Source organism: Lepidochelys kempii, chromosome 1, assembly GCF_965140285.1.
Source record: "Lepidochelys kempii isolate rLepKem1 chromosome 1, rLepKem1.hap1, whole genome shotgun sequence".
NCBI classification, from domain to species: Eukaryota; Metazoa; Chordata; order Testudines; family Cheloniidae; genus Lepidochelys; species Lepidochelys kempii.
This window is the reverse complement of record NC_136380.1, coordinates 156,251,539-156,264,096: the sequence shown is the minus strand read 5'-3', so window position 1 is coordinate 156,264,096 and position 12,558 is coordinate 156,251,539. Positions and strand designations below refer to the sequence as shown.

At 38.9% G+C, this 12,558-nt stretch overlaps 1 protein-coding gene across 10 annotated transcripts in view; it reads right to left on the bottom strand.

The window, feature by feature from the left end:
• KDM6A (lysine demethylase 6A) overlaps window positions 1-12,558 on the bottom strand; it is a 279,893-nt gene that overhangs the window by 27,974 nt on the left and 239,361 nt on the right. For 7 of the 10 annotated variants that reach the window (XM_073359011.2, XM_073358944.2, XM_073358964.2 and 4 more), the window contains 6 exons: window positions 9,318-9,447; window positions 7,786-7,891; window positions 6,739-6,944; window positions 5,176-5,334; window positions 4,364-4,428; window positions 4,210-4,284 (listed from right to left, as the gene is read on the bottom strand). In XM_073359011.2, the coding sequence (XP_073215112.1) occupies window positions 4,210-4,284; window positions 4,364-4,428; window positions 5,176-5,334; window positions 6,739-6,944; window positions 7,786-7,891; window positions 9,318-9,447 (741 nt within the window). The remainder of the gene's footprint in view (window positions 1-4,209; window positions 4,285-4,363; window positions 4,429-5,175; window positions 5,335-6,738; window positions 6,945-7,785; window positions 7,892-9,317; window positions 9,448-12,558) is intronic. The other 3 variants (XM_073358982.2, XM_073359031.2, XM_073358991.2) reach the window with 1 other exon arrangement.

Here is a 12,558-nt window from a genome sequence, read left to right as displayed (position 1 = left end):
CCAGTCTCATTTTGCAATGAGGATAAAAAGAAGAAAGAAACTAGTTCTGCAGAATACATTCAGGAATTCAAAAGAAAAAAAAATCAGAAAGAAGTAGTGTAAAAGACCAAGTGAACAGAACAACAGATTGTTAGTGGCAAACTGAGTCAAGAGCAGAAGGTTAAATTAAGATATTACTGAAAGGAAACACTAGAAGAATCAGACAAGCTGTCTGTATCAAATCTGAAGCCACTCTGGACAAGAGTTGGGGACTTAGCTGAGAGACAAAAGAGTCAAGCATTCATTCAGGGAACATTCATAGGGGAGAGCATGACACAAAGACAGTATCATAGACAAACCTTGTGGGATTAACATAAACCTTACTGAATTAGTTTTAATACCTTTGGGGTCCATGGGTTAAAATGTAGTTGTGTATGTATTGTTGTAGAATTGTATGCAACTCCTTCAGAAGGAGGGGGAAGCTAATGCAATTCCTTTGCTTATCAGCCCTTTGAAGCCATGCCCTGCAGAGGCTGGCATATACTAGTTCAAACTGGATTCTCCAGGGAAGAACAGACAAAAAGATTTTTGGATAAACAGCCTGGTTTTAAACAGACTCAGGGCCTTCTTCCTGATCCAGCAGATGGCCAGGAACCTTGATCCACAGAGCGCTCCAATCCTTACGGAAGGGTTGGAAGGACTATACCTGCTGAGGCACCATAAGACTCTGTGCTTGTTCTGAACCGAAGCACAAGGAAACCCCTCAAATGGGGTACTGAAGGACTGCTCCTGCCAGAGCCCACATTAGGGTTGGCGTGATTTCTGTTCAGCTTAGTAGCATGTGTGTAGGTTCTTTTATTTTTTAACGTTTTCTCTCTAGTGCTTTTACTTTAAGAATAAAATTGGCTTGCAGAAAAATTGCTGTGTGGCAACTATGAGTCACACTGTTAACCGTCTCTGAAGAGCAAGTAAGCAGGCCTGCTTGGACACAACTGGGAACACCACAGCGAAGGCAGAGGAAACTGTTCAGAGTGGGGATACCCTGGTTAGAAGAGAATGAGATGTGTCTCTCTGTGCAAGAGAAGTGACAGTTAGGGAAGCTGGAAGCCTGAGAGTGGGTGCCTTTGTTCTATCATAGAGAGGGAATACAGGTGCAGTTGCCCTGAACTGTGACAGAGAGAACTAGAGGGTCTATACTTAATGGTTACCTGGAGAAAAAAGGATATAGGACAACCCAAACTGAACAGCCTTCAAAGAGGAAAAAGAGCAAGAAGATAAGCCCAACACCATTGCTATAGTCTACACATCCAAGATGCAGGATCTAAATGTGAGGCTACCGAAGGTGAGAACAGCGACAGATGCTAACTGATCAGAAAAAATCTACCTTTTAGAGCAGGGGTGACAAACTTTTTGGCCCGAGGGCCACAACAGGGTGGGGAAATTGCATGCAGGGCCACGAATGCACGGCTGGGGCAGGAGGCTGAGGTGTGTGGGGGGTGTGGAGTGTATGAGGGGGTTCAGGGCAGGAGGTTAGGGTGCAGGAGGGATGCAGCAGAGGGCTCAGGGCACAGGGTTGGGGTGCAGGAGGGCGTTGGAGTGTGGCAGGGGGCTCGGGACAGGGGTTTGGGGTGCAGGAAGGGTTCAGGGTGCGGGCTCCGGCCCGGCACCGCTTACCTGGAGTGGCTTCTGGGTAGCAGCGGCACACAATGGGGCCAGGGCAGGCTCCCTGCCTGCCTGCCCTGGCCCTGCGCCACTCTGGGAAGTGGCCGGCACCAAGCCCCTGCAGCCCCTGGGGGAGGGGGGGCAGAGGGCTCCACGCACTGCTCTTGCCTGTGGGTACCTCCCCAGTTCCTGGCCAATAGGAGCTTCGGGGGAGGTACCCCAGGCAAAGGCAGCGCACTGAGCCCTCTGCCCCGCCCCCCAGGGCCGCAGGGATGTGGTGCCCACTGCTTCTGGGAGCAGCGCGGGGCCCGTGGCACCACGGGGGTTGCAATCCTGTGGGCCAGATCCAAAGCACTGAGGGGCCAAACCCAGCCCGCAGGCCGTAGTTTGCCCACTCCTGTTTAAGAGTATGAAAAGATAGAGGCATCGGAAGAGGCAAGCCTTGGATCAGGATTTCTTGGAGAGAAGCAATTCTGGTGGGAGTAGGATGGAGGAATGAAGAAAAGGTGGTGTACAGGAGATTAAATAGGGATGCAAGAGTAGAGCCCAATGGGTGAACATTAAGCTTATGAGAGAAAATGGGAGGATATGATGAAGAGCATGAAGGGTGGATACATCACACACAAACCTATGTTTAAAAAACATTAAGGTTGCAAAATCAAGCTCTCAGAAGTTAGGAAATGTTGAACGACACAGAGTCCTGTGGAAATAACAGTATGTGATCATGATATACTGTCTTTGTACATACGCACAGACGGACCATGTTTGCTAACTTATGAGTTCATGACCCTGCAATCTAAATAATGTTCTTTTAATATGTTTTGTGCATGTAGTTTTCTAGGTTTATAAAAAAGCATATACAAAAAACAGAAACAAATATGGCACTGTACATATATCATATGGCACTGTACTGACACTCATGTGGTTAATCAGTATGGTTGGAACTTTTAGATCCTCTATACAGACCTCTGCCACTTGGGCAACAGTACGTTATCCTCTGTTGGGGGATGAGATACTTTACCAATGGGTTTCACAGATATTTGCTGGCAGCAGAGGAATGGTGAGACTCAGGGATCTCGGGTTCTATTCCGAGCTCTGGAGAGGAGTATGCTTTGGTGCACGCAGAATCTTTTGCCCATTTCCCCAAAGTTTGACTCCTCCTATCCTGTTCACTCCACCCTGCACTGTCTCAGTCTAGCCTCTTCTATACCTCTGGTTCCTTGTCCCAGTCCTAGGGCAGGCACTAAAAAAACTACGGGGCTAAGTTGACCTAAGTTATACAACTCCAGCTATGTGAATAACGTAGCTGGAGTCAACATATGTTAGGGCAACTTATTTCAGTGTCTACATCGTGCTGGGTCGACGGGAGAAACTCTCCCATTGACTTACCTTATGCTTCTCATTCTAATGGAGTACCGGAGTCAACGGGAGAGCGATCGGTGGTCGATTTAGTGGGTCTTCACTAGACCCGCTAAATCGACCCCCAGTAGATCGATCACCACATGTCGATCCCCCGGTAAGTGGAGACAAGCCCCCAGTCTCCAATCCTCAAGAATTCTCATTTCAGTCCCAGTCCCCTTTCCCAGCGAATACTAGTCTCTCTCTCTAGGCTCACTAGCTGAGTACCAATCAGCATTATACTAAAAGACAATGGAAGCAAATTACATTATTTTCTCTTGAAATGTGTGCATAGTCTCTTAAAATACAAGCCTCCCATCGGAACTCTTTGCTAAGAAAGGAGAGTTAGGAGAGAAGATGAAGTCTTTTGGAAGTGCATTTTTAAAGTCTTAATCCATACTGTGTGAAATCCTTGGGAACAAACAAGATGAGAGAACAACAGACTGGTGTTTACTTTTATACACAGAATGACACAGACTAGGAGATATGTAAAGGGATGTTTTGTATGGGAAGGGTGTGTGCTGGTGCTATACACGCGGTTTGTCTTCTAAGCTTTATTTTCCTCTCAATTATGCTACTAAGAAGCCTCAAGGCCTTATGATAAAATCCTAACTTTCCTTCAAGCTCTCTCTATGAACAACATGCAGCTCAACCTTTAAAAACACTTTCAGTCTCACATCATGAATTTGTTTCTGTTTGTTGTAGAACTTTTGCAACTGGCATCTACTTGCCTCAAAACACCAAGAATTTAACTGTATAAGTTAATTATACAGTTTAGGGGTTGGGAACGAATAAATAGTTAGTTCAGGGGTTGGGAATTCTAACACTTTGCAAAGATGTGTGTTTCCAGTATGGCAATGTGGTGTTGCTGCTGTGTTATCAGAAAAACATGCATTTCTTTTAAACTGCCCAAACAACTGTTATGTAGCCAATGATAAGATAAGCAACTCTAAGATTAACTGGGACCCAAATCCAAATACATATCAGACAATGATAGGGATATAGTATGTATAGTTTTATTAAACAGCAACAACAAAAAGTAAAATGAGCTACAGGAACCTAAATGTGAGGAAATAAAATAGGAAACTCTCTAGATAAATAATAAAGGTGGGCATGCTGGCTCAACTTTGTTTATAACTATAAAAAATGACAAATTACATGGAGACTCACTTTTTGTCGTCTGACAGATCAATGTTGGTCCCAAATTTGATTGTTTTGAAAGGTCCTCTTCTTCTCCTACCAGAGCTGTAAAAATTATGAAAACATATGAAGTATATCCTTTGGAAAAGAAACTATAGAAGTATACTATTTATACCTAACTCACTTATCAGAAGATGTGGATTCATTATCTGAGTGGTCCTTGTGGTGACTCTTTTTCTCATTTTCCTCCTGCAAAACAAAAACGTGACATTTCCTATCACTTTATCATATAGTATTAATAGATTTAATCTCAAACCAAATAAAATATGAAAACCTTTGCATCTATAATTTTTATATGGACAATTTTTAGAGATGGTCCAGAGGTTGCTTTGAAGATTAGAGGAAACTGGGGATAAGAATGAGATAGGAATAGTGTTTTTGTTGACTTCCATAAAAGAGGAAAAGGAACATTGTGTCATGAACGTCATTTTAACATGTACATTTTACATTTCTTTGCTACTAGTAACTTGTTAAGAGAGAAAAAAAAATCTAATTTGAAAATACTGCAGTCATCTATGCAATTTTTTTCATGCAAAAGTTAATGACAATAGAGGCTTTCCAGCTGACCTCTTGTAACATGCCAGTTCATATGCATTATCAAACATTAGCTGCTCTGGAAGCCTATATGCATTCTTTTCCTTCTATTTCTTAAAGTTTTGATACAGCTACACTATGACAAACTTAAGAGTTGAGAACGTTAACAGATTAGCTCTATATTTTAAAATTTATTGAAAGCAAATTATGCACACACTTTTACATTCACTCCCCTTCTTCCCTACTGACAGAAATATTAGTTTGGCCCAGCACCCCATCTCAAATACTTTGCATATTTCTAGATTCTTTCTCTGACAATAACCAGGGCTCCAGCCACACACCTCCCCAACCCCACTCTCTGGGTAAGATTCTGCCCCATCCTCTGACCCCTTTCTAGCTTACCTTATGGCCCTGAGAACCAGTGGGGCTTAAGGCTTCTGGCAGCCCCCACCTTCCAACAGCGTTGGAATGATCTGGAAGAATACAATCCTCGCTCACTTCCCCAAACAGCAGCCGGAAATCTTCAGTGGATATCCCATTTCCCCAATCACCATTGCAGATCTAGAAAAATCCCATTTGTGTCCCTGATCAGCCCAATCCAGGTGCCATCAAAATCCCCCAATGTACCCCCTCCAGAATGTCCTTGATTCCTTCGCCTGCTTCTCTCACAGCCCATGATTAATCCTCTCCACTTTCTTGTAACTACAAATCCAGACTTGGATCTCCTACCACATATTACTGCTTCTAAATCATCAGTGCTAGAACTAGGGATGCTATCGTACCCCCTGGTTTGAAGTAGTTTCCATCATATACAGCATTTACAGTTTAGTTCAATAGCTCTCAGCACTCCCACTATACAAACTGTTCCAACACCCTGGTCTAATCGGCTCACAAAGTTCTTGTTTCTCCTGTCAGCAGTGCAAGTTCTAACTTAAAAGTTCTCCTGTCCTTGTCACCTCACCCAGCCCACCACCACTTCCCTTGTGGTTAAAGTGAAAATACCAGCCCTCGACCCTCTGTTACTGCTGCTTCCCAACCTCTTCTAAGTTAGAGCTGGTCAGAAATACCTTGCACTCTTTGCTCTATTTAGCTTAGTATTTTCATGTATCTAGGATCACATCTGTGTGGAGCTTTCAGGAGTTCCCAAGTTAATTCCAAGGATGTACTCACCACTAGAATTTGGGGCCACAAAAACTAGAAAACTTTTTTTTTTTTAAAATATTAGATAATGTTAGCAAAAAACGTATTTAAAAAAACATGAACACTTCACTTTATGTATTGAAACAATGTTTTTATAAAAAGAAAATATTAATTTTAGAACCTGAGGCATTCCCAAATATATGGGCAATTACATAATTATAAACACAGAATGCCATTACATAATATCAGATACGGAAAGCATTAACAGACATATTTCTGAAACTATAACATTATTTCTACTGTATCAAACACTTGAGTTGAAGGAAAACAGTGCGTGTGGGCTTCTAAAAAGCAGCACATAAACATTACATCACCATACTCTGAATAAAGAAATTTTATTTCTAAGTACTTTTCAGTTGGAAATTGAGAAATAGTCTGTAAAAATACTATTTGTAAAGTTTTTTTTAAAGTTTTAAATGCATTTTTAAAGTTCTCAACAACTTTTAAATCTGAATTTACATACTACTATATATCAGTTTAAGTTAGTTTTAAATGTATGTAAAAGTGATAACTAATAGTCTTACACTGAAGAAACTAAAGGTGTTTGTGCGGAACACTTTATAGTCTATTTGCCCATCCATTCACAGGGAATTTATGTGTTTAGCTGTGCCTTTAGCATTAATGGGAATCCCCTTCTTCCCAATATCAACTGATGGAAAAGACTCCTTAAAACATGATATGATTTTTTTTTTTGGAAGTTGTTACTGAGGACAAGTTGGTTGCAGAATTACTGTGTTCTTTATAAAACAGTTAAGATGTACTTACCCTTAATGACTCCTGGAATGAGGAGGCCTGGTACTGTGCATATTTAGCTATTGTAGTATGAGATCTACTGCTTTCGCAACGCCAGATTTTCTTTGTTCCAGTGGGGTCCCAGTTTTCATCTGCTGGTTGAAGTAATTGTGTCCTCACTTCTACTATGTGTTCATTATTTGCTTCTACTAATGTTTTAGTAGAGAAGAGTCCTAGATCTAAAGAACATTAATACAGTTCATAAATAATAGTGCAGTATAATGAAAAGGTTAAATTATACATTGGGAAGGTAGAGATTAATATATTTAAAAGAAACTAAAGGTATATACCGAAGCACAACATTTGATATTTTACCTGAAAAGGAAATGTGTAATTTCTCAGCTTTAATAAACAAAACTCAGTTTATTTAGGTTTCACATTAAATATTTTCATGTAGTAAAAAGCCTTCCCCACACAGGATTGTAAAAGCCCAAAAGAGACTACACTGCCTAAAAATGTCCTTCTCAGAAAAGGACATATGTATTATTAGATTAAGTAAATATTTACTAGCAGATATGACTAAATCTACTATTTCTGAAAACATGTATTTCGGACAAATCCTGGGCTCTACAAAAAATACTTCTAATAAATAATAAGCATACTGAAGAAGTACAAAAATTTTAATCCATAAATCTCAAAATGCTTTACCAATACAGGTGAATTATCCTCCTCCATTTTACAGATGGGAAAACTAAGGCAGAAAACAGTGTGGGCAAAGAGTTTCAAAGATAGAAGCCTCATGTTAGGTTTTGAAACAGATGGTTAGGCACCTGCTTGACTAAAGTCAATGGGAGCTTCTGGATGCGAAGTTCTTTTAAAGTACCACAGAAATACTGCTTAGTTTGCAGACTACATATTACTCCAATTCCTTGTTATGCAAACATGAATATATTAAGGAAATAAAACTGACTTTTGTGAACACTTCAAAGATTTCCCCAAACTTCCCTACATACATATACATTCCTTTAGAAAGAAAAAAGTCTACCCTGTGCTTTGTTTTTTTGTATAAAACAAACTTACCTAATTTAAGAGCTCCAGCAAGGCCACGTATTACAGTAACAGGATTGTTTGGATTTGTACAAAATTGATGTAAAGGTGGAAAGAAAGCATCACGTTTATTTTCCAACTGTGAATAACAAAGGATTATTAGGTCTCAGGGGAAGTCAGACTTTTCATTAGTAAAATAACAAATAATAAAACAGGAGGAGGTCAGGAATGCTATCCATTTTCATGCACTCCAGTGAATTAGCAGTTATATCACACAATATTTTCTCATTAAATACTGATTTCACTCCTTTTGAAATTACTTATTATAATTTACTCCCTTGTAGAAATTCTGTCCAGACTGCTTTGGTGCAAGGCTTTTCTAAGCTCAATTTTGTTGCAGTTTATTTCTGTATTTGACAACAGATCCAAAAATCTAGTAACATGTATTCTCTACAGCATCCCTTCAGTATTTTTACCTCAGCAGAGCTCCTAATTTAATTTCTTGTTCCTCCCCAAAGAACATATATATTACAGAAATTAGTTATTTTAATAATTAAGAGTCACAGAATTATTTTTGTCCTCTACTGTACAATCTCCAAATCTACCAAATTTTTTTTTAGAATAAGACAATACTGTTTGTTAGACTATTTTCAAAAGTTATAAGATAATCCTTTAGATAATGTTAAAAGGAAACTGCCTAACTAAAACAGAAATGTCATTTACATTGTCTCTACCATTAAGTAGAACAATTGATTTTAGTCAGTTTTTAAAAAAAATGTTTAATTACTACATTGTTAGTTACATCTAATTTTGCTCTTGTTGCCAATCTTTCAACATTTTGCCTCTAGGGGTCAGTATAGGTCATGTCTCCAGAGCAAATGTTAATTTCACTGTGTGGATAGAAACTATGGAGATGCTGTATGAGTCTAAGTTACTCCTCCATGACCAAGGAACTTTACACAAAATTTGGGACATTGCTCAATTCTGATGTCAGAATATACTGCCATACCAGAAAGTAGGCATGAGTAAGGGAAATCTCTCATGAAAGCTTTTGACACCTCAGGTTCTTCCTTATATTAACTTTTTGCTATAATATTGTTATTGCAAATTTAATTGATTTTCTTTGCTGTATTTTGATATGGACAGGAGAATTCCATTTAGTTATCTGCTCATATAAACATTTGTGTAATCCTATGGAAATGCATCTTAAAATATTTTATAAATCCATTTGAATTATTACTGAGAGTTGTGTCTCAAACTGTCTGACTTTTTAAATCAGTACTTGAAGTACTAAAAATGTAAAAAGCATTCCTAATGTGTTTTCGTTTCAATTTAGCAATCACACTGGAATTCTCAGTTTGAATCACTTACAGTGTTTTTCTTTGTAAATATATCACAAGATTCTCTTTGGGGTCAAAATTCTGCCTTTTCACATGTTTGCACCCCTGTAGTAAAATTTAGCTCTGAATAAGATACTTTGTTTCAATACATATCTAAATTAAAAAGCTAAGTATATAGTTACAAAAGCCCTAACCTTTTATTCCTACCAGTCGGATGATACTTACATAAATACTAGGTGTAGGTGGATTCAACTTGTCCTTTGGCAAGGGAGGGTATGGTGGAGGTGGTGGTCGTGGAGGTGGACATTTATCCAATAAAATGCTACTGTTAGATAAGCCATTTTTACCCAGATTCCTAAAAAGGAAAGAGAGCTGTCTGTGTGAACATTTGATTAAAAAAATTACAAGTATATTTACTGAATATGTGCTAGTTACACATTGTGCACAACAGAAAATATTAATGATGTACAAGGGTAAACCATAATTATGGGCTAAGTGGAACCTCCAGGACATATCATAGATTCATAGATATTTAGGTCAGAAGGGACCATTATGATCATCTAGTCTGACCTCCTGCACAATGCAGGCCACAGAATTTCACCCACCACTCCTATCATATCTTAATCAAGGATTCTCATTTAGTAAGATGACACTATTTTAAATTATTCCCACTATTTCCCTCTCCCCACATTTACAAAAACACCACCATTAGTTAAAAATATAACTAATCTCAAAAGAAAGAAAATAATCTAAATTATAATTTAACACAGCAAATAGTTTTTAACTTGAAGTACAGTAGAACCTTATTAATTGGCACTGACTACCAGGTGATCCATTCATAGCAGTGAGGAACAAAAAATACTTTTCAGATCAAGTCTATCTGGTAATAGTGGACATAGCATTATTAAATTGGTAATACACAGAAACTCTCACAGAATTTCATACAAAAGGCTGTTACGTCACAAACTGCAAATTTGCAATCACCGAGTAAGAACACATATGATTAAAAAACTACCATGCAGTAATGTACTTCATTCATTTATTTTGACAAGTTTAATTTAATACTTGTACTTCACTGTCTACTAGCATATACATATTGTAGAATAATTTGTTAAAGTCACTCTGCAGCACTCAACTTCTAAATCTTTCTTGTGAAGCACAGTAAGACTAAATTATTATGCTTGAACATTACTGAAGTGAGAATTAACGAAGATATACTGCGGTTTTTTTTGGTCTAGGAGTGGGACTATACAGTTACTCTTAAGTACAAAATTAATAATCTTTTCCCCCCCCCCAAACAAATGACATTTTATATGCATATAAAAATATGGGGCTTATGTGGCACAGTATCCTCTTAAATCCTTTACTCTTATCTAACCTACAAGGATAAATGTACAAAACATGATTTATTTTAAAAGAAGAGTGTGATGCCAAGAGGACTTGAGATATTGAAATAGTCTCGATATCTAATAGACATGGCCCTATTTCAGACTAAAAATAGTCACAAAATCTTTCCCAACAAATGATCAATACAAACAACCCTCTGTCACACACACTATCATTCAAAACAAGAGTACAGATAAGAACTCTGAGAAAGGGCATCATCAAAATTCATCATGTTGTATTCTAACTCTGGTGTATGAAAAGTTACACGTGTAGCTCATCATAAGCGGTAAGGGTATGTGATGAAATGTTAGTGAATACCAGTCCGTCAGTGCACTGCATGTATTTTACTTGCTAAACTAATATGATACTAGATCAGTTTCTGACGTAGTAAATTCAGAAGTTAATTGGAATGACTGCACAACAGTGGAATCAAACCCAAACAAAATGACCCTGCGCTGATTCAATGCAGTGTTTGAAATTTTCTATTCTTAAGGAGAAGAAACTCAAAATTATTACTCCCACAGCTACTATAATTTTGCTTCCCATAGCACATATAGTTCTGCAGTTGGTATTATTGCATATTATTATTTGTGATGTGATATATCACCTAGGAGCTCAGTCAGGAACCAGGACCCCACTGCGCTAAGTGCCATACAAACACAGAAGAAAAAGACAGTCCCTGCCTCAAAGAGCTTACATACGGTACAAATTTTAATGCCTTAATGTATCATGTTCACTTTGCCTATTATAGTTGCTGCACAAGGCCCTGACTGGGCACAGCACTTAAGCATGTGCTTAAATGTGTTGCTCAATCAGGGCTTAAAATATCAAACAATGTTGCAGTTGTACTTCACTGTTGCATAGTGAAATATACCCACCAAGTTACACTTATAGCTGGGTGGTAGCTGAACTGGACATCTGTCACGCAAGAGGTGACTAGGGTGGGAAGGGGTTATGCAGCCAGAAGATGGGTTGGACTATTGTTAGTGTAGGGTGACCAGATGTTCCGATTTTATAGGGACAGTCCGGTTTTTGGGTCTTTTTCTTATATAGGCTCCTACTACCCCCCATCCCCTGTTCCAATTTATCATATTTGCTGTCTGGTCACCCTAGGTTAGTGGGATGTCCACACACATCAATTTACAATCTTTTGATCACAAATTGACAGGTGCCTGCTTTAGGATTGCAATCCCAAGCATATAACGTGCCCTTCAGAGCTGGTGACATGCTAAACTGGACACTTTCTTGGTACCAAACACATGTTCTATTTCAAAGGTTCTCAAATGTCACTGCACCGCGACCCCCTTCTGACAACAAAAATTATTACACGATCCCAGGAGGGGGCCAAAGCTGAAACTTGAGCCCTGCTGCCCCGGATGGGCGGCCAAAGCCAAAGCCCAAGGGCTTCAGCCCTGGGTAGGTGAAACGTAGCCTGCGCCCTGCCACCCAAGGCCGAAGCCACTCTTGGGCTCTGGTCCCGGGCCCCAGCAAGTCTAATGCCAGTCCTGGCAATCCCATTAAAACAGGATCCTGACTCACTTCGGGGTCCTGACGAACTGAGAACCGCTGATCTATCTGTAAGCAAGATAGATCTTGAATGCTCAAGATTAAAATTGAGCAGTCTTAAAAAACCCACAGGTGTACATTCTATTTCACTGTGCAATGCCCCAATACACTCATATGCAAACTGAAGAGACATTAAAAGTTCAGTATAAATGAAGGAACATTTTGTTATTTCTAATCACCTGTCTTCAAACACCTGAAATAAATTTGGTCTTTGTTGTACGTTAAGTCAATGGCAAGTTTTAATAAATTATTTTAATTATACGAACACTTTGTACCATGTGATTTTTTCCCTAAATTATGAAAATACCTTCTTCATATCTGGACATTAAAAATAGATGAATAGATTTTCTTCAAACCTTACAAAATAGAAAATCACTCATTTGTTTGAGCAGAGAACAAACATTAGAAATTTCTATGGGAACAAAGAAATCAGGGAATGAACAAACAGTTCATCATGTTTAGTATTCTGTGTCTAACAGTAGTAAATGCCATATGCTTCAGAGGAAAGTGCAGT